The sequence below is a fragment of the Lichenostomus cassidix genome, chromosome 20, assembly GCF_008360975.1.
Source record: "Lichenostomus cassidix isolate B80296 chromosome 20, HeHo_3.0, whole genome shotgun sequence".
NCBI classification, from domain to species: Eukaryota; Metazoa; Chordata; class Aves; order Passeriformes; family Meliphagidae; genus Lichenostomus; species Lichenostomus cassidix.
In genome coordinates this window covers 5,685,351-5,706,980 of record NC_139500.1, presented here as the reverse complement: position 1 = coordinate 5,706,980, position 21,630 = coordinate 5,685,351, and the positions used below count along the sequence as shown (strand labels likewise).

The window sequence follows — 21,630 nt, the reverse complement described above, 5'->3', positions numbered from 1 at the left end:
AAGGGAAAAGTGCACAACAAAGTAACCAGACTGACCTTACAATTTATTGGAAACCACAGGACAGCAGCAAGAAGGAATTAACAAGGGTGAAGATCAAGAGGGAGATGGGGAGAGTCCCTGTGCTCAGTCGTTGCTCCGTTGAGCTCCTCTACTACAGCTTTCAAGGAAGTTGTCTTGCAGGGAACAGCATGTGTGATGCTGATGTCAGATGGGATCTGTTCACAGGCCACACTCTCTGCATATGACTTCCCTCCTCATGTTTTCACAGACAATGTGTCAGTGACATGAGAAACAGGAGAGGAGAACAGATACAATTTCTCTCTGTGTGTCTGCTGTTATTTTTCACGCTAAAATGGTGGAGATGAATGCTGGATCCTTGGTTTGGTGACATTCCATAGGGGTGTGGGGTGCAGGAGGGAGATGATTCCATTATGGCAGTATTTGATTTCTCTCTTGTTAAGGGCAGAGAAAGCTGAATAAAATCACTATAAAATCTAAATTAAAAGAAAAAAAAAACACCAACAAAAGTATTCTGTAGTTTACACATGAAGTCTTCTGAGATTTCAGTGTGTTAGCAAAGGAAAAAAAGGTAAACGTGATTTTTTCTTATACTAGAATATATTTCTTTCAACTAAGCCAAAACCAAACTGTGTCACCCCCTGGGTTACAGTGTTACACTCCAAGAGTATCCTAAGTTATATATTTATATAAATATTATTATTGCCTTACCTATATCCTTCAACTGCGACCTTTTGTCTCACTGGTTTTATCTCTAAAGATTATGCACTTCTCAACGGATAGACAAGATCATTCTTAGCATTACCAGGAAGAAAAAACAATTCCCATTTTCCAAATGCAAAAGGAAAAGAAATACTCCCACAAAGACTTGGATGTATACATGCATGTACATATGTGACATGATGCTTTTGGGTCTAATCTAACAGGTACAGCCTAAGAGCATCCCCTGTACGTTGGGATGTTGAAGCAAAGAGAGCTCTAACATTCTGCCCACATGCTCTCCTGGCGAGGATGATTCATAGTCACATAGTTTCTATATCGAGATGTGAACATACACAATCACATGGACTTCAGAGCAGTGCCCATCACCCAGCCATCCAGCCCTCCCCTTCTCCTTCCAGACACATGTTCCTCTCTCCAGCCACGCTGATCACATTTTTGTCCTGTTTTTTGAAGCTCTGCTCTTTGGACAGCTTTTCCAGCTCACTCAGGGACTGCCCAGGGATTTACTGACTTGCTGCATAACTATGCTGGAGACAAACAGAATTGGAACAGGCCAAGCTAGACAAGGCTTGGAACAACCTGGTCTAGCAGGAGATTCCCTGCCCACGACAGGGATTGGAACAAGATGATCTCTGAGGTCTCTTCCAACCCAAACCATTCTGGGATTCTAGGAAAATACCAATTATTACTTGCTACCTAAGACAAACAGAGAACCCGAAGCATGACCAAGTGCTGGGAATTAAAAGCACCACTCTTTCTTCTGTATCTCTGGATGTCTGAGAAGAAAAACGACAAAATTAGACTCTTCATTTCAGGTATTTTATTAGAATGTTAAGTACAAACTCAAACTAACAATTTCCAAATGTGAACACAGAGAAGACTGGTTTTAACTGTGTCTAAAGGAAAGCATGATTGTGCTGTTTAGTGTATTTCACAGGTACCAAAACTCGCCACTTTTACCCCCAAAATTAAGCATGGAGATGTTACAAGACTTCATAACTTGCAGAACTTATACCTTGGACCCGCTGAAATCAACATAAACTGGGCTAAGGAGCTCACCATTCCACCCAGGTTCTGCAAAATAGGTGGAAGGAAAAAAAATGAATTAATCTGATAAAAAGCACATCAAGGGTGGCTGCTTCCAGTGGTCAGACTGGCTGTGATCCTCAGGCAGGGCATCCCAGAGGTGGCTGCCATTGCCTGGTGTGAGGGAAAATTTTGTCACCGAGCCTAAGAGAGCTCAAGGAGCATTTGGATGATGCTCAGACACATGGTGGGGTCCTTGGAAGTGTCCTGTGCAGGGCCAGGAGTTGAGTTTTGATGATCCTTGCTGTTGATAGGAGAGGACACAGTGTAAGGCTGCACCTGGGAAGTTTAGGTTCAACATTAGGAGGAATTTCTTTACAGAAATGGTGATTAGACATTGGAATGAGTGGAGTCACCATCCCTGGAGGTGCTTAGAAAGTGACATGGCACTCAGTGCCATGCTGTAGCTGACCAGGGGAGCTTGGTCACGGGCTGGACTTGGTGATCTCAGAGGTCTTTTCCAACCTAATTGATTCCATGATCCTGGCTCCCTTCCAACTCCGTGATTCTCTCTCAGTGATTCCGTGATTCTCTAAGCTTGAACAGCCGCGCTGTGGGCAGAGTGCTCTCAAATGCTGAGGGAGCAACAGTAAAGGCACAGAACCTGAGAATATTCTGAGTTAGAAGAGACCCACACGGATCACCGAATCCAACTCCTGGCGCTGCACAGGACACCCCAACTCCCACCCTGTGCCGCTGCCCACACACATCCTCAGCTCCGTCAGGCTCCGTGCTATCACCACATCCACGGCGCGCCCGCTCTAGTGCCCTTTCCCCCCGAGGCAGTCGCACACAGCGCTGGGGTGTCCCCTCGTTGTCCCGCTGCCCAGGCCGAGCAGCCCAAGCTCCCCGTGCCGGTGCCGCCCTTCCCCAGCGCCGCCATTCCCCACATTCCCAGTGCCGCCATTCGCCCCTCAGCCCGCGCAGCGCCCTCAGCCCGCGCAGCGCGCATGCGCACCAGGCGCCACCGCCCCGCGCGCCTTTCCCCTCCCGCCCCGTGCGCTCCCGGCGCGCCCCGCGCGCGCTCGGCGCTGACGTCACCGCAGCCCGGCGCCCGCCGCCATTGGAGTCGGCGGCCGCCGCTGCCCCGCTCGCTGCGGCCCCAGGCCCGGCCCGCGGGCATGTGAGAGAGCGGGCGGGCACCGGCACCGCCAGCGCCACGGCCGAGCCGCGCCGCCGCCGCCCGCACCGCCGTGCCCCGAGGAGGCGCCCCGAGGAGGCGCCAGGCGGCCCCTTTCCCTCCCCCTCGGCCCCGGCCCCTTCCCCGCCCGGCCGCCGCCTGAGGGGAGAGGAGGCGCCGCCGCCGCCCCTCCGCCAGGCCCCGGAGCTCCGCGCCGCGCCGAGCGGCCTTGCCTCGTCCCCCGGCGCTTTCTGCTGAACCACGGCGGCCCTGTGCATGAATTATGTCTGCCACAAGCGTTGACCCTCAGGTGAGCGAGCGGCGGGGCGGCCCGTGGGCGGGGGGATTCCGGGGCCTGCGGCTGGCGGGCCCTGCGAGGCTTTTCTTCGCTCTGTCGGCTGCTTTAGATCTCCATCGTTCTCCTGGACTTCCCCCGTGGGCACAGCGCGTTCCCGCCTCCTCCCCGGAGCCGGGGCCATTTCTCAGGAAGGCCGGTGCTGAGTGATACGTGGAACACGCTGCTCCAAGCCCGTTCCAAACAAACCTTGAGATGCTGCTGGCCATTTTGATGAGACTCTTCCCCGTCCTCAGAAGCGGTGGGGTTTGCAGGGCCTGTGATAATAGAAGCGTGTTTCTAAAATTAACTTTTTTATTTCCCTTTCCTTTTTTTTTCGCCCTAATCACGTGCTGTGGCTTCCCAGAGACCGAAAGGACAGGATAATAAAGGTGAGAATCATGCTGAGCTCTGGTCGATTGCATTGTTACTGTAACAGATCAATTACACAGGTACCTGTAGGTGAGCAGAAATGTATTGCTCGTGCTCTGTGTGGAGAACATCTGGGAATGAGGGAATGTGTGCTTTGTTTCAAAAATAACACCGACTGCCATTCATCCGAGCTTGCCTGCATCCCACTTAAAGCTGCTGGATTTGCAGTGGGAAGGACTGTGTGTTGGTACTAAATAATGCTCCTTATTTAGATGAAGCAGGTTGCAACATAAAGTCACAAGGATGTCCCTGTACAGTATATATATATATATTAGATACTTTTGCATGCTTTCTGCAAGAGCAGTTGTGTTGCTCCTCTGCTGTTGGCTGAGATATTTACTTAAGCCCATAGGTCTAATAATTTAGGGAACTTAAAAGATGGTTAACTTATGATGAGATAATAGGCTTTTTTATTACTCTTCTGCTTCATTTGGAGTTAAATTTAATAACAAGTAATCTAAAAAAATACCTTCATTCTTACTGTGATTTTTAATAAGTGTGTAACTGTTAAGGCCTAGAAACTAATGATTTTAACTCATAAATGCTTTTTAATAGATCTTAACCTGCCATGAAAATCCAGCTCCTGCTAGTTGCAGAAAGTTTGACACCATTTCCTGTGCTTGTAAACATTCTTTTACCTCTACTCCCCCTAACAAACTTTGCAGAAATACTCTGCCAAATTCCTTAACTTATTTGTTAAACACTTTATTTGGTGCAAAGAGAAAATTATTTGAATGGACCTAGTAGCAGTTTTGGGTTTGTATATCATTCAGTAATGTGTTTTGAATGCTTATCAGAAATTCTTTTATACTGAAGTAGGACTTTATGGTAGATATCTTTATTTTACAGATGAGAACGTTGAAACTTAAGTTTTCCTGAAAATGTCAGGATACCAAAGCACTTAGCAGTCATCATGTCATAGTTAAATGTAACCTCACCTCATCTTACTTTAGCCAGCTTAAGCAGTGAATAACACACACTGGGAGAACTGTGAGTTTGAGTGTTCTAATTATGGGCCAGAACAATAGATGTTGTTTCCCAATCTTTTTTCACAAAACTGTTCTCAATAATTATTTTTTGTTTGGAGTTAATTCACACAAGTCGTTTACTCACTCTCAACTGTAGAATTTTTAATTACTATTTCTTTTTTAATTTACTCAAACTTGGTTTTAAAAGCAGTACTATAAAGAGAAACCATCTGGGGGGTGGGAAGTGTCATCCTATGGCCTTTTTATGAGTCTTTATGGTTTGAAGAAGAAATATGGCTTTTCATAAAGTAGCATAGGGTGGAACTCATTCCTGAAATGCTGCTGCTGGTGCTATAATGTGCTGTAACCCTTTTTTTGTAGTACAAAATGGTTCGTTACATCAGAAGGACACAGTTCATGACAACGATTTTGAACCTTACCTTTCCGGGCAGTCAAATCAGGTTAGTGTATTTTTAACTTAGTTTTTTTTTTTTCCTTAGGCATGCTGTTGGCACTCCATTCATAGGATTGTGTGGAGGGAGCAAACTCCTTAAATAGAAATGGAAAAAGAAATGACAGCATATTGTGTTACTTGGGGATACAACCAGCATTTGTGTTCCCAAAGCTAATATTGCTCTGCATCTCCAGATGGCCACAAGTGAAAATGAAGTTAATGCTCCAAGGAGTTGGAGCTGATTCCTCCTCCCCTTGCAGGTTATTGATGTGGCTGGACTGACAGACTGGTCTTATGAGTTGCATGTGGGAGTCTGAAAATTCTGCTTTTGGGCTCTCCTGATTTCTATTATTTATATAATTCTAGAAATTAGCGTAGTTGAGATTTAGGTTGGATGCTCTCTAGGTAGAGTTGTCCCACTTGCTTTTTACACTTCAGCAAATGTTGTTCTTTTGTGTCCTCTGAAATATCTTAAGAATTAAAGATGTGTTACTTAAAAGTAAAATACTGCAATGTAAACTCTCATTATAATGTACATTAAATCAAATCCAGGACTAAAATACCTTGTAATTGAAAGTGTACTCTGAAATATTTTTGACTACACATTCAGATCTATCAAGGGAACAAAATGTATAGAAACTGGAGAAGCAAAAAGTTTTCATTCACAAGTATGAAATACCATTTCAGAGAGAAACACTTACCAGAGGTACATGAAGGAAAGGCTAAGTGCTACATTTTAAAAAGGAAGTTTATAATTCAGCCTGAAGCTGTCAGATGCCAGTGTTAATATTGATGACATCACTGAGCTTGCTTGCAGCATAGATGTTCTCCAGACTCATACAGAGTTAAAATAATTTAATGGGAAGCATTCCTTCTTCTGGAGTTAATGTGCTGTAGAAGGTATAAAAGCTTTTGTGGGGAAAAAAGGAAGTAAAATTCTAATTTTTAATGCAAAATTAATTACAAAAGAAATTGAGGTTTTCACCTTCCTCTAATTGCTTTAAATTCTGCTTCATCACATTAGTATGTAATTTCTAATTACTTAAAACCAAGCTGTGTTTTCTAATGTGAAATATACTGCATGTTCACATAGTAAAAATAGACCCATCTATTATAGTTTAATTCTAGAAAATTCGTCTTTGCTGTCAACAATCCCAATTATTAGGATTAAATAGAAAAATTGCTACGGCTGTTAGGATTTCCATAATTATAATAAAAGTTTTCTTTATGAAAGTGTAGCTCCATTGACCAATTTATTTATGCTGCAGTGAAAAATTGGCATGGCACAAGAAACAATTGTGTAGGTCCTCTTACAATTTTAAGTGGAAAGTGACAGTAGCATTAATTAGACTGTGAGATTTTTGTACTGAAGACAACCATGTTGCTGAACAAAGCCTTATTATCCAGTCATCCAGTCAGATTTATTCAGCCCTTAAAAATTACTGTGAAGTACAGATGGCTTGAAAAAAAAAAATATTTGAAACCAACTGTATATTTAAAAAAAAAAACTTGAAAAGTTTAAGCCCCAGTTGGCACAACAATATATTTGACGTCAAAAATCAAATGTAGGTTAGTAATATTAATAATGTAGGTTAGTAATACTGTGTTAATAATTTAAAAATACAAATTCGTGTTAAAAATGAGGATGAGCAGCCTATAAAATCTAATAAAACATGATTGCCTTCTATTTTTCTGTTAAAAACTGGGCCTGAGTGGTGCCTTCTTCCCATAAAAGTTGTAGGGTCCAAGTAGCAGTAGTTAATGTGGAGATGTGGTAACTTTCTATTTAAAGCACAATCAAAATATATTAAAGAGCAAGGGGAACTAAGTCAAGTAGACTCTTCATCTACAGATTTACACTCAGCAAGAAAAGCATCCTCCTGTGAAGTGGTTCAGAACCAAGAGATTATTCCTGTGGAACAGGGAATCACTGGCATGTAGCATGCTTTAGGGGGAAAGGAGATTCTTTAGTAATTTACAGAATGGTTGGGTTGTTGTTTTTGTTTGGGCTTTTTAAAATAAAACAAATATGGGAGGGTGCAGAAAGGTCAAGGATAAGTTTATTGAAATAAATGTTCTGCTGTTGCAGGGAAGAACTTCTGTCAGGGTTTCTTTTACACACTCTGGCATAAAGCCAGTCAAAATAGATTGAATGTTTGGGAAGGATGGCTGCTGAAACTTTCCTTTAATCTTGTTAGAATCCTTGTGGAGACTTTACAAGCTGTGTGAGGAGATGACAGCTGCAGGAATAGTCTAAAATCCTTTAGCATAAATATTTCTAACTTGCTTTTCTCTCGGCTTGCTCTTTTTAGTCTTAAATTTTGAATTTGTAGAATGTATGAGCATAAGTATGTCAGAGAACTACTTGTGTCTCCTCCCTTTCACCTGCATTTGTTTTAAATTTTTTGTTAAATTTAAAATATAACACACAGCAATGTCAAAGTAAAGTATTTCAGAAAAGTGGGATTTTATGCTAAATATTGATTACTTTAGCTTGGGAGACTCAGAAAATTGAGTGTATATTAGAGGATCATCTCATATGAAGGTGATTTCTGTACCTCTTGTTAGTGGCAGAATTTGTGTGTAAATAAAGGCAGCTTGAAGAGTGGCAGAGATAATTTATTTTGAATCAATAATACTGGATTTAGGCTGTTTAAATCTCAGAAGTGTTTGCAGTACTGTATGGGAGTCTTGGAGGCATATTGTGGTATCATTCTGTGTATGAAACATAAGGATATTGAATTAATCTGGCTTTGGGGTGCCATGGAAAAGAGGTCATTGAAAAATGAGTAGTAAAAATTATTCTGTACCAGTTGGATATTAGACTTCTCTTCAGCAAGGAGGGGATTTTACATTATGTTTTTTTGAAAGCTGAGAAATAATCTGATTTTTGGAAAAATGACTGTAGTTCTGGTGAAGTTTTGCTAGTTCTGCAGATACATTTTTTTTTCTTCTCTTGAAATCTCCCAGTTTGAAAGAAGAGTTCCTCTTCTTAAAATAGTCTTTATGAGTAAGGAAAGGCGAGCTACTGTTTGACTCATTAACAGAAGATGTTGACCTTCCCACCCCCTCTCTGATAATTACAGTTGGAGTGTCACTTTGGAAGGTCTCCAATATATGTGCTTCAAGTTTATTTGAAGAGGAATAAAACCTACTTTGGAATATCCTGGTTTTGTTCTTTTGCATTGTTGAATGTGAGAATCACGTGGAATGCTTCAAAATCAGGTGTTAGTGGAAGGAAAGGCTTCTCAGCTTGGTATCAGAAGCAGTTAAATGGGAGGAAATGTCAGTGGGGATCTGCTGGTTTATAACTGTTTGGTCTCTTATTTCATGAGTGGGAGAGATGTCCTGTTTGGAAGGACAGTCAGAAACACCCCTGCAAAGTTGTAACTTTACTACTGAGGGAGGAAAAGACTTATGCAGAAGGCTGAGGTCTTCCTCCAGCAGTTTGGATGGCCTGTGCCATGTGCCATCTCTGCATGTATTTGTCTCTGGTGCACCAGTCACCTTAATTTCAGTTTGGAGCTCTTACCTGTAGCAAATTTGGCATTTGTGTTCTCTCACTGTGCTTCTGTGTGTCAGAAGTAGCCTGTGTATGTTTTACTGCTTGAGGTGTGTTTTTCTTGTTGGAGACCGTTGGCCCCTCAAAACAACTCCATAATGATGATTGGAATAATGTTATATGTATTGGCATATTAAGGTAATTTATAGTCTAAAGCTTCTCCCATGTAGCAGTCTAGAAATGCTAAATTTCCTTAGTTCTGTGAGCTACAAAATATAGTTAGGTAAGTTCCTTGCAATAATTTGGGGTGTTGGCTACTAAATAACCTCAGTAATGTAAGATTACATGGTTTCAAAATCTCCAGTAATCTCAATGTGAGCTCCTAGTCATGGGATATAATAAATGCCCAGATACTTCATTTTAGCCCTGAATCCTTTTTGGAATGTGAACTAAGATCTATCATTAGAAATTACATTACCTTGTCTCTAGTGTTGTATTCTATTTGGTGATGAACAGTGTTGTGGATCTTTATGAATGAAGGGTTTATTTATCTGGTGACTTTTTTTTCTCTTTAACAGAACAGTAGCTATCCATCAATGACTGATCCTTATCTGTCCAGTTATTATCCACCATCTATTGGATTCCCCTATTCTCTCAGTGAAGCACCATGGTCTACAGGAGGAGATCCTCCTATCCCTTATCTCACCACCTATGGACAGCTCAGTAATGGGGATCATCATTTTATGCACGATGCCGTTTTTGGACAGCCTGGGGGTCTGGGAAATAACATCTATCAACACCGGTTTAACTTTTTCCCTGAAAATCCTGCCTTCTCAGCTTGGGGAACAAGCGGATCCCAAGGCCAGCAGACTCAAAGCTCAGCATATGGGAGCAGTTACAGCTACCCACCCAGTTCCCTGGGGGGTACCATTGTGGATGGACAAACAGGGTTTCATAATGATACATTAAATAAAGCTCCTGGAATGAACAGTATTGAGCAGGGAATGGTTGGACTTAAGATTGGTGGAGATGTTACAACTTCTGCGGTGAAAACAGTAGGTTCTGTTGTTAACAGTGCTGGGATGACAGGTGCCCTCTCTGGGAATGGTGGATCTAATGTAAACTTGCCAGTATCTAAACCAACCTCTTGGGCTGCTATTGCCAGCAAGCCTGCAAAACCACAGCCTAAAATGAAAACAAAAACTGGACCTGTAATCGGAGGAGCGTTGCCTCCTCCCCCTATAAAGCATAATATGGACATAGGTACTTGGGACAATAAGGGTCCTGTGGCAAAAGTTCCTGCCCCCCAACAGATACCTTCTCCTCAGTCTGTTCCGCAGCCACAGCAGCCAATTGTTCAGCCTGTTCCAACTCAGCCTCCTCCATTGACTCAGCCACAGTATCAGACCCCTCAGCAGCCAGCCCAAAATCGCTGGGTAGCTCCTCGCAACAGAAATGCAGCTTTTGGCCAAAGTGGAGGAACTGGGAATGACACCAACTCGGCTGGCAGCACCCAGCCCAACCCCGTTCCCAGCGGTGAGTCCCATCCTGTCCTTGAAAAACTGAAAGCTGCTCACAGCTATAACCCTAAAGATTTCGAATGGAACCTTAAAAATGGACGTGTGTTCATAATAAAGAGCTATTCTGAGGATGATATTCATCGTTCCATTAAGTATTCTATTTGGTGTAGTACGGAACACGGCAACAAACGCCTGGACAGCGCTTTTCGCTCCATGAACAGCAAGGGCCCTGTGTACTTGCTGTTCAGTGTCAATGGCAGTGGACACTTCTGTGGAGTAGCAGAGATGAAATCACCTGTGGACTATGGCACCAGTGCAGGTGTCTGGTCTCAGGACAAGTGGAAGGGGAAATTTGATGTCAAGTGGATCTTTGTGAAGGATGTGCCCAACAACCAACTGCGACACATCAGGCTGGAGAACAATGACAACAAACCCGTTACAAACTCCCGTGACACACAGGAGGTGCCCTTAGAAAAAGCAAAACAAGTGCTTAAAATTATTGCTACTTACAAGCACACGACCTCCATCTTTGATGACTTTTCTCATTATGAAAAGCGCCAGGAAGAGGAGGAGGTGGTGCGGAAGGTAAACTTATTAAAAAATTTATTTTATACACAGATATGGGGAAAATGAAATGTGAAGGCTGCTATGGTGGAAAAATGTAAGTAGGAATTTGAAATGTTTTTAGTACGTCTCAACTTGATGGTTTCTTGTGTGTTTAACAACACAAAGCTGATGCGTATTTGTCTGTCAAAGTTTCACGAGTCAGTGAGTTTCGAAGCAGAAAGCTGAGCAGTAATGCAGGTAAAGGACTTAATGTCCAGTTTATTGGAGTTTTATTTTTTTTATCTTAAAACGGTTAATAGAAAATAGTTTCTGTTCCAGAATTGGGTTCTGCCAGTGATTGTCACTTAAGTTTTTTGCCTTAAATATGAGGTGTTTTAACACTGTTTGACTTGAACTGGGCTATCAAAATTGATACCTGTATTGGTATTTGAAATTTGTACATAACCTTTAAGAATAAGAAACCTGATTTTGTTTATTCAGTTTATCTCTCTGGAAAAGAAAGAGTTGCATAATATTGCTGGAATAGTGCTAGAAAGAGTGCATTTATGCTGCTGAAGTCACGTGTATTATTTGGATAAATAAAGGTTTTCAGTTCCCAGGTTTAATCTGTCTACTAATTCTTGAAGTTTTGAGTGAAGACGTAGTAAGAGAAGTCTGGGCAGTAACTGGGAGAGTGCAGTAAAAATTTCCATACACTTTCATGGCTCTAAGTCTATCACAAGGGAGCTCTGTCCCTCTCCATCCCACGACCTCAGTTTCAAGAATGCCTTTCTCTAATAAGACAGTCTAGAAGTAATGACCTGGCAAAATAATAGGTGTCAGGATGTGTAGTTGCTACTGAAGTAACACTTAAATTTGCTTGGTGTTGATAGTGTTTCATGGACCTTTTTAGTATAGCATTGCAAATACACCATTTGTTTGACAGGCTGGTTAATTTAGTGCAGCTCACACTTGTTTCAAGATGTTTTTAAAGCAAAGACTTAATGCATGCTCCTGCAGCTTAAATTTAAAATTGCCATTTTAAAGTTTTTATTACCATTTAAAAGTGTAGATAAAATTGCTTTAAACTGTCTTCATAGAATGTTCCTTTAAATTATGTGAGAAAAGGAGTTCAGTTTAAAACTTTGTGGCTGAACTTTTCCTGGCCATGATAGATGTGCACAGCTGACCTCAGCACAGCAGGGAAGGACAGCTTAAAATTGGAAGTTTTTCTTGTGTACTCCCTGTGGGATTCCACAAGGTAAAACCTAAAGGTCTTTTGAACACTTCATTCCTTCTGTAGATAGTTACCAATTCAATATTTAATGCAACCTGTATCTTGGAGAGGTGTTCCCTTACAGAGGAGAGAATCTTGACAAAGTGAAGCAGCCTGGGTTCCTCTGTCCAGTGTTTATGGTGTAGGGGGAGTGATTGTTTTGGGTTTTTGATGCTGATTCTCCCTGTGTATTGCTGCCAAGGCTGGAGGGGAGAGCTGTGGCTGCTTAAGAAGTGAGAGCACAGGGAGAGATAACAGATCTACTCTTACACAGATAACTCACTGGCCTGAGGAGGATCCCAGTGATGGCAGAAACACCAGAATTCCTGTGCTTTGTAGGATCTCAGAGGGCTGATCTCAACCAATCAACCCATTTTGGGTTGATTTAATAAACACAACTAATTCCCACTATCTGTTCAAAAATATTCTTACCCAGGTCACTGCTTTGTTTATAACAGGATCAGTTTTTCAAAATAATGGGTTTTCCTTATTTAAAACTGACACTCTGGCTTGTATTACACATTCACAAAACAAGCTATGAAGTCTAATTTAATATTTCTTAGATTCCTCTGAATAGCTTAGAAAATGGGACACCGAAGTACACCAAGGAAGGTAATAGTGCCAGAGAGCTAAAGCAGATCAGAAATGAAGGAATCAAAAACAAGATGCTGCTTGTCAGGTTGCACTCTATAAAACTTGTCTGGAAAGTCACTATTTTTCCTCTTCATTGACAAGATAAGTTTTAGAAGTTCAGCTGATTACTAGAATAGTTGGGATTTTTACAGGATATACACACATTTGAAGTTCTTATTGTTAACAAGTTTGTGCTGTTGAAGTTTAAACCTTCCTGTTAACAAAGTTAATCTTCTATGACAGTAATTTTTGTAGAATCTTATTGCCAGATAAAGTATTTTATGACCTAATTACCATTTTCAGATAGTTGTTTGTATATGTGCCATCTTAGTTGGTTTTCAGATTGCTGAATTTACCTCATTATATTCTCGTTCAGCTGTAAAATTGTTGAAATTTTGTGCTTCCATTTCACTGCTGTTGTGACTACTAAGGGCCAGAATTCTTAGAAAGCTGGACAAGGAGAGCTTGAACAATACAGTTTCATTTATACACAAATATTTAGTAGAGAATAATAACGTAATCTGTGCAGGGCACACTACTGGCATTTCAGTTCTTTAGATGGTTCCAGTTTGTTGCTAACCAGCATTTCCATGGCTGCTGTGTGCAGAGCCAGCTCCAGCGTGTGCTGCTGAATTTAACTGATGTGGGAGCCTCTGTGCCAGTGCCAAATCATCCAGTGAGCCTTTGGCAGGTATAATACTGGATGAAATTCATTCAAGTGCCAAAGATTCATCACTGCTGCAGCATTGCTGAAAGAAGGCATCCCTGCAGAATTAAGAGAGGATTTGGTCGTGTTGGGATATAAGTCCAGCTTTTGCTTTGCCATACTAAAATGCGTAAAGCCAGTCTGGTGACCCAGAACCTGGGAGGGGAGTAATAGAAGGGTATTGGGGTCTGGAATGAAATAGCAAAACATTGAATGGCATGAATTCTTACCTGCCCCTCACAGCCTTTTTCAGTCAGTTCCACAGCTGCTACAGTGCCCACAAAGAGCTGCTTCCATCATTAAAGCTCATGCTCTGACAACTAAAAACGTTGTGATGTCTGAGGGAGCTTCTTTTAAAAGAAAATAGAGTATAATGTGGTATTAGTTGTTTATATTCCCTAAAAGCATGCCCTCAGAGTCTTAACAAAGTTGTCTTCTGAAGTTTAAGAGCTTGTAAAGACAATAAACTTGTTGCAGATCTTGGTATTGTGTTGGCAGAGCTGCACAGTCTCAGAAAGCTCCCAAATCACCAAGATTACCAGTTCTCCTTTAGGTGATAAAATACTGAAAACTGTTTGCTGGTGCATGTTGGCACTTGAAAATACTCATTTTCTCCTAGCACTGTGTGATTCCTTACAGTGAACTTTCTGTGAACAGACTCACACAAAACTTTAAAGGATGGAGTATTGTCCTTCCTCCAAAGCTCTAGTTAAAAAGCCTGTTTTAAGATTAATACTGTGTTCCTGAGATAAAGAAAACATATCCATTTTTATGTCTGAAGATGAATGCTTTGATCCCACTGACTTTTAACAAAGTTTAGTAGGCAAGTTGAAGCTACTTTAGCCTGAGGTGAAGAGAAAAGAAGTTTGACAGGGATGAGTGTCTCCAGGATGGAAATTTCTACAAGTTTTGTGGAAACCCATTTGCCCTGTGTGTGAAGACCCATACAGATTAGTGTCATGAAGGAGAAGTGTGCAGCTGGAGCTCTTCTGTGAGATACCAAGAGTATTCCACTGGAGAAGAGAAACTGTGAAGGCTCTGGATCTTCAGACCCAAAATGAGCGCAGCTTTGTTAGTTGCTTACAAAACTGTTTGTTCTTGCTTGCAGTAGTGCTAAGTAGAAGTCAGGAAGAGAATTTGAGAGTTAGAGCTTCTAAAAAAGCAGCCATGCTCGAGAGCACGAAGAATTGTTGCATCAGTTTATGTGGTTTCAGACATTTGTAAAGAGGAAGACTCAGATTAGCCCCAAGAGAGGAAGCAAAAAGCAAGGTAGGAGGAACTGCTTGGGAACTTGCTCAGTAAAGAGCTCTTTTTACTGAATTACAGAGTCTGAGCTGAGTTTCGGAATGCCACGAGCAGAAACCATTCTAGGTGGAAGTCTCAGGTGCTAGCCTGCCTCTGTTTATGTGGGGCTAGTCCATGAGAATGGAAACCTTGCATTTTGAAAGAAAGTGCAATTAGGAAGGTCAGTGGATAACTACACAGAAAACTAAAAATGAGTTACATGAGGTGGCAGTGGGAAAGAATGGGCTCATGAACATGGTAGGGCAGTAAAGGGGATGTGCCACCTTGGAAATGGAAGTTGGAAATAGGATGAAGCAATTACATTTTCTGCAAGCCTGAAAGCTGAGTTGATATGATTCAGTTCTAGATACTTTTTAACCACCTTTTGTTTGAAGTGTCAGGCAGACATAAGCTCTCTTTATTAAGAAAAATACCTGATGTTCTGACACTCTGCCATTAAGAAATTGTTTTCACTGATAATTCATCATAGTCAAGAATTAAGACAGGAGGAATATAGATTGTTATAAATTCTGCCACTTTACATAGCCTGTTTTGTTGATTTGGTAAAACATCTTTGCTATCTCTTAATTTTGTCATAAATCATAGATTAAGAATTCATTCTGGACTTTGTTGACTTATTATGAAAATTGAAATGTTAATATTCTGCCTGAAGGCAGAAATAAATATATTCAGTTTTTTAAAATTTCTCCTGATTTTTATGCTGTGATCAGCTGAAGCAGCAAATGCAGTCTGTTACATTTATAATGGTTGCAATAATTGCATATTGCAAATAAGCTTCACATCACAACAGAAACAATTCTGAGATGAACTTCACAGAATGATTGCACAAAACAAAATCTGAAGATGTTAGTTCCGGAGTTGGCTGTTGGTGGTGCTTGGGCTAGTTCACAATTTCCTTGTTTGCCATAGGATTTGGTGCCATATTGATGCATTTAAGTACAGAGTCGAGTCTTTCCATGCCAGTTCTGCACTGTAAACAGCAAAAATGGGAAGGCTGAGCCCTTTCTGTTCAGTGTGCAGTGTGCCTTAGCTGGAAAATGCACAGGACTGAAGGCACAGCAGCCTGGTTTTGTCCTGCTGTTGTTGCAGGTTCTGCACTTGTGGGGCTCCTGAAACACTGACTGAAAAGTGCCCTGCTCTGCTGGGGCTCTGCTCAGGGTGTCTGTGCTGCTGGGAGAGCACAGTGTCACTGACAGCAAGCTCACCTGCAGGCAGCCCACCTTATCCCTTAGGTGACATTGATCTGTTTTCAGTATTGGTGATTAGCAGAAACTGGAAAAAGTCTCAAAGATCCTCCCAGCTGCTCTGCTGGAGCACTTTGGGACACCCTTGGGTTGTTCAGTCCAGCCATGCTGGGTTTTATCAGACCAGGTAGAAGCACACAACTTTTCTTCTACCTGATCTTTTTTCCCTGTTACCCTCAAGTGTTTCCCAGTGCTTCCCAGAATAGTTGAACAGATAGGAAGATTTAGGGACAGGATTTCTAGACAGCTCAAATCCCTGCTTTTACTGAATGTGACTAAACTCCAAAGTCATTTGAGTGCTTCAAAATTAGACCAGTTCTGTGGAGTTCACTAATCTGCCATCTGCTTTCTGCTCGTGTATTGGTTGTGCTACTACTGCAGTAGCTAAAATAATCCAGAAAGTAGAATATTGCAGATCCTGTTTCTCCTTAGGAGTGTTGATATTTCATACCCTTCTCTTTCTGTGACCTTCAGCTGCTGTTGGTTTGAAGTGACTGCAGGTATTCATCCAGATGTTCCACTTGAGGCTGCACTTAAAAACATTAAGTTATCAAGTCCTTGGGTTATTTGGTATGAACAATATATTTATAAAATGTGGCAGCATTGGTTTAAGTGTATAATTATCTGGGATCACATTAGTGCTGTTGAATTACTAAAAACTTCTTGCTTGTTCACTTGACTAAAATCTTAACTTTTTTCTCTTTGCAGGAACGTCAGAATCGAAACAAACAATAAGAATAAACATATACAGTTTGATATATATACTAGAACTGATATTAAATTCGACTATGAGAAACAAAATTAAGTATAACTGGTGCTGTATCCTGGCATCAGGACAAACTAAAGCTTTCAGCTCCAATATATCTTCTCGTGCAGGGGAAATTAAGTTGTTGCATCTTTAAGTACATTGTAGTTTATTTTTGCCCAAGTGGATCTGCATTAATTTGTATCTTTTTTCTATGTAAAATTCTGTAGAAATCATTAATAAAGGTGTGTCTGTTTTTATTTTTTTAAGTTGGTAAACAGTTATATTAACCTAATGTGGACCTATACATGAGCATACTAAAGTGTCAGTGCTTCCCAAAGACTTCATTTTGGCACGAATTATGTTCCTAGCCAGATATAGAGATTATGGAGAATACATGACAAATCTTCCTTTATCCTCCTCCCATCCCCTTTTTCTTCATGGCAGAAGTAAGAAACCATGCATTGAATTTTTTGTCATTTAAAAAAAAAAAAAACCTCTTAAGATACTGCACTTCAGAATTTTGAAATGAAAAAGAAACCCTAAATTTCTGATCACTTTGTGCAGCTGCTCTGCCTCTTTATTTATCTGTACAATTACTCTTTTAAAACTGCTGATGCGCCATGTTGGTTTTTTCTGTCTAGTAGAAAATCAAATTGTCAGTGGAATTGTTTCTCTGGAAAATATTTCCCTTTCACATTCTGTTAACCAGTGCTTCAGTGTGCATCTGTTATTCCATATCCTGCCGAGGGTGAGCGAGACGCTTTCTCTCAGCCATAATTCTGCTTTACGGTTTTTGTAGCTTAATTAAATAATAATGTGATGCTATCGACATTGCAGGGGTTTTAAACGATGTGTTTAAACCTGTTTCAGCTTTCAGGTGTTATTAGTTAATTGCAGATCATTTTTAATCCTTCCCTTCATTACTCTCTCCCACCCCCCCCCAAATCCTAATGCCATTTAAAGTTTTTTATACCAATAATGCTGAGCTTTAACGTAGGAACTAATAGTACGGATAATATGATGGATTATGCCTCAGATGTTTAAAATTGACAGTGTGTATGTCTAATTTTTTTTTTTCTGTTGGATGAGTAAAAAAACCTGTTTTAAGAAATTGAATTTGCTGTCATGTTTTTGTGGAGTGAGGGGACCGTCGGAGAACCTGTCACCAACTGGAGTTCCAGTTAAGCATGGAAATGGTGCTCATGTCCGCTGCTCTAGCACACTGAATCTGCACGTGTTTATTGTAGAGGATCTTTTACTATATTAGAAAGCAAGTATCTTCTGAATACTATTTACTCCAAAAGGACCTCCAATTTAAATAAAGTTTAATCTGTATCATTTAGACTTGTATTTAGAACGTATAACTCTGTCTCTGGACTGTTACTGCCTGTAAGGAGTAATGGACAGCATCAGATTAACTTTTTCCTCTAGGAGAATACAAGCCTTAATAAACAATACATATTTAGCAAGCTTGATGTCATTTTCATTTTTTCCCTACATTCAGTTGTCTTCCTCTGTTCTAATCACCCTTTATGCTGTCTCATCAATTAAGACTAATTTCAGAAGTGGTTTGATTGAATAACTCAGATGTTTGCTATCAGCACAAGGTTGCAGAATGGTTTCACAGGATTCTGCAGAGGACATTTAAGCTGCTTTGACTATTCTCATTCCTCAAAGAAACTGCATCCATGTGCAGTGCTGTCATTTGTGCTTCCCTTTCTCCTTGTACCATAGAGAAGCTGAAGGCAGGACTGGGAGTTGTGCTGTATCCTTCAGGAGGCAGCAGCACAGCCTTGGGTCACCAGGGTGAAAAAGAACTTCCCAAATCCAGTAAAGCTCTGACCAGTTCCTTTTGCAGCAGTCAGCTGCATTTCCCAGCTCAAAGTTAGTAATTTGCCTTGGAATCATTTTTTTAACTGACTTATTGCAGCAATTCTGCATTTTATAAACATGTTGCTGTCTAATAAAAGCACCTGGTGTTAAAGTACATCAGAACACTTCCACTGGTGATTCTTGAGCCAAAAAGAACTCTGCTCCATCTGGATCCTGAAGAGAAAAGTTAGTTGCACAACTTTAGTACTTCTTTTTTTCAAATCTAAACAATCTGTTGTGATACACCTATAGACTTCAGGGAAATATTTTCTAAAAAAAAGTAAAAAAAAAAAATTTAAAAACATAATTGGGAGCCTTCAGCTGAAACTGGTTTGGCTGTATTAAAGTGATGATGAGTTTCAGCTGTCTGGCTTTGTGGGCAACAGAAAACAGCTTCAGCCTGAAGAGATTTCTTACTGATACTGCAGTGTTGTGCAGCCCTATCTGAGAGGTGGGAGAAGATTTAACAGTTGGTAAAATAATCCTGTTCATCACAGGCATGTTGGGTGCTCAGATAACTGCAGTGCTGGCTGCTGGTCCTTCTGATTTTCAACCCCCTGCCACTGCAATTCCAAGGGATGACTCACTTTTTGTATTTCACAGAGTTCACATTTCACTGTGAGGGGGAAGAAACATTCTTACAGTGTCTCTTGAAGAATAACTTCATGTCACAAGTCTTGCTTATTCTTTATTTAGTCCAAGTAATAGTTCTAAAGGAATGTTCTTGTGTGCTTTTGGAATTGCTGCTTAAATTCACTCCTTAAATGAGTTGCTTTTGCTTGATGTTTCTGGAGTTTGGGTGTGATAATAATGCTGCTGCCTTTCACTTTTAAGCCAAATGGAGCTGGTAGCACCAAATGCTGATTGAAAAGTTAAATTATTTCTCTGGTGCAAATACTGGTTGGTGATGGCAGCACATTGCACTGCTCTGAAGCTGTGAACTTGCATCATGAGGGGAAAAAAACCTATTTTTTGCAGGTAGTCACACCAAAATAATAGAAGTGAATAATTAAATCTTTATGGAGATGATGTTTGTTGCTGGGAGTGAGCTGAACTTGTAGAGAAAATGATGAAGTTAAACCAACCCTGAGATGTGAGGGCAGAAACAGGCAGACAAGTATTTTCTGGATTATCTCTCTTCCCTAACACATGGTTCTCATAAGGCCAGACTTATTTTTTTACCTCACTCATTTTTGGGAGATGGAAATAGGGGATGTGTAATTTAAAATTCTTTTTTTTTCCCCCACCCTTTACAGCACTGTTGATATTAAAAGATGGGTTTCTTCACAAAATACTTGATTTTTCTGTAGAGAAATTAAAGGTATTTATGAATTTACTAAAAATGTATTAAGGAGATCTAGATGACAAAAAAGCAGTATTTATTTCTAAGCATTAGACTGACCACAGTGCACTACAGAGCATGGGTAAGTGGTTTGCTTTTCCTCTAATAATGAGAGATTTTATTTGGCCAGAGAAGATGGAAATTCCAGTAAATGTGGCCATAAAAAAAACTTGTATGCAGAGATAGTGCAAAACTATCAAAAGAAAACCAACTGTTGTAATGTTACTGCCCCTTTCTGGTTTCTGCAACTATTGAGAAAAGCAGTTGAGTAAGGGAAATTCAATTAAAATAACAGATAAATGCAAAATGAAGCACAAATATCTGATGGTTTTGATGTAATTCTCCTTTTCCTGATCTCAGCTCCTTTGAATTCTTTATGTTGAACAATCTGTTTCCCTTGGAAAAAGCTCTGGCTCTTTCTGACACCAGTGCTCAGCATCTGCTCGTTTCAGGAGAAAGCTGTTTGCTATTTTTGGGAAAATGCAGGTTTTTAATTGGCATTTGTGATCCTGCCCACGAACAGAGCCAGTACAGCTGTGGCTGTGATCACCACCTTGGCTGTAGCCTGCCTTGTCCACAGCTCCTTTGAGAAGGAACAGCTCTTGTTCTGCCTATTTTTAGAATGAAGGGAGTTGAGTCAGAATGTTGAAATGACTTAATTGGGGTGTGACTTGGCAGAGGAAGATTTTGGATTTCACCAGAAAAATGGTTCAGCCCCATAGACTGTTCCACAGCTGACATCATTCCCACAGTGCCACTTCCAGTTCACATCTCTTGCTGCTTTGACCGAATGTGAGGGTGAAGGGAATTGTCTTGGCTATGAATGTTATCAATTCCGCAGCTTTCCTGTCTTTGGAAAGCTTATGTTGGGGAAAAAAAAAAAGCTTTAAAATTGCCAATTGCAGATGCAGAGCTGCACTGCACGTGCAGTGTGATGGCAGTCAGTGATGTTTCTCATTTCCCAGCCAGAGCATAAGCAGGGCAGGGCTTTAGCAATTCCAAGAACAGCTTTTGTTCCCTGCTACAATATGGGATTAATTTCCTTGTTTTATGTGGGATCATCATTTCAGAGCACCTTTGTAATCCCTTGGGAAATGCTACACGAAAGAGTGCTGACTTGACTTGTGCCTCCTCACTTTGCTTTCTTTAGCATCCCTGATCTCCCTTTTGTTCACGTTCTGAGGTGAGTTGTTGCCAGCATGAGCAAGACCTTGGAGATGTGCCTCCTTCAACATGCAGGACTTTCTGGAACTGGCATCAACACTGCCTTTTTCTGAATCTCCTTCAGTTTGGAGAGCGTAGGAGGTTTTATGCCATCTGTCTGTTTATAAGTTATTCAAGAAATTATTTTTACCTGGGATGTTACCATGACAACAGACAGACAGTAAAATCTTCACCAAATGCATTTCTAATGTCCAACTGCTGCTCAATCAGTAGGATCTGGTGTTTTGCTGTGGTTTCAACAATGAAGACAGTGGGAAAGAGGTGTAAATACTTGTTTTACCAAATTTACATTCTCCAGGTATTTTTAGATCATTGATGCAGTGCCTCGGGCAGTAATACATATTGCAAGGAACATCCTTAAATATTTTTCCCCCTCACCATCTGGGTGTGAGAATAGGAAGAAAATAAATTTTATCAGTAAAGTATTCATCAATTTATACAGATGTTATTAGGGAGCTTTTTTCATTATTTATTTTTACTTTGATTTCTGTGGGTCTGCGAATTGTAAACTTGAGCACTTTGATTATTGATAGCATCTAAGTCTGTAGGATAGCTCAGCATCTCCCTGGAAGCTGAG

At 40.8% G+C, this 21,630-nt stretch overlaps 1 protein-coding gene and 1 long non-coding RNA gene across 4 annotated transcripts; one reads left to right on the top strand and one right to left on the bottom strand.

The window, feature by feature from the left end:
* Positions 1 to 1,546: 1,546 nt before the first annotated feature.
* LOC146428613 (uncharacterized) lies at positions 1,547 to 3,672 on the bottom strand. Of its 2 annotated transcripts, none has more exons than XR_014856078.1 (2): positions 3,492 to 3,672; positions 1,547 to 2,402 (listed from the first exon to the last, which is right to left on the bottom strand). It is a non-coding gene; the product is annotated as an uncharacterized LOC146428613 (long non-coding RNA). The 2 variants fall into 2 exon arrangements; XR_014856077.1 differs by lacking the exon at positions 3,492 to 3,672 and adding an exon at positions 2,536 to 2,711.
* Positions 2,862 to 18,084, top strand: YTHDF1 (YTH N6-methyladenosine RNA binding protein F1). 2 transcript variants are annotated; one of them, XM_085079617.1, is made up of 5 exons: positions 2,862 to 3,257; positions 3,649 to 3,673; positions 5,063 to 5,142; positions 9,216 to 10,818; positions 16,576 to 18,084. In XM_085079617.1, exons 1-4 carry the CDS (start codon positions 3,231 to 3,233, stop codon positions 10,788 to 10,790), a joined length of 1,707 nt encoding a protein of 568 aa, XP_084935743.1. In that variant the 5' UTR covers positions 2,862 to 3,230; the 3' UTR covers positions 10,791 to 10,818; positions 16,576 to 18,084. The 2 variants fall into 2 exon arrangements, with proteins under 2 accessions (XP_084935743.1, XP_084935744.1); XM_085079618.1 differs by having other exon boundaries at positions 2,863 to 3,257; positions 9,216 to 10,742.
* Positions 18,085 to 21,630: the final 3,546 nt, after the last annotated feature.

Coding starts and splice junctions, on each gene's coding strand:
- YTHDF1 (XM_085079617.1), top strand. CDS start 3,231: ATGTCTGCCACAAGCGTTGACCCTCAG. Junction 3,674..5,062: donor GAAAGGACAGGATAATAAAG/GTGAGAATCATG, acceptor CTTTTTTTGTAG/TACAAAATGGTTCGTTACAT. Junction 5,143..9,215: donor TTTCCGGGCAGTCAAATCAG/GTTAGTGTATTT, acceptor TCTCTTTAACAG/AACAGTAGCTATCCATCAAT.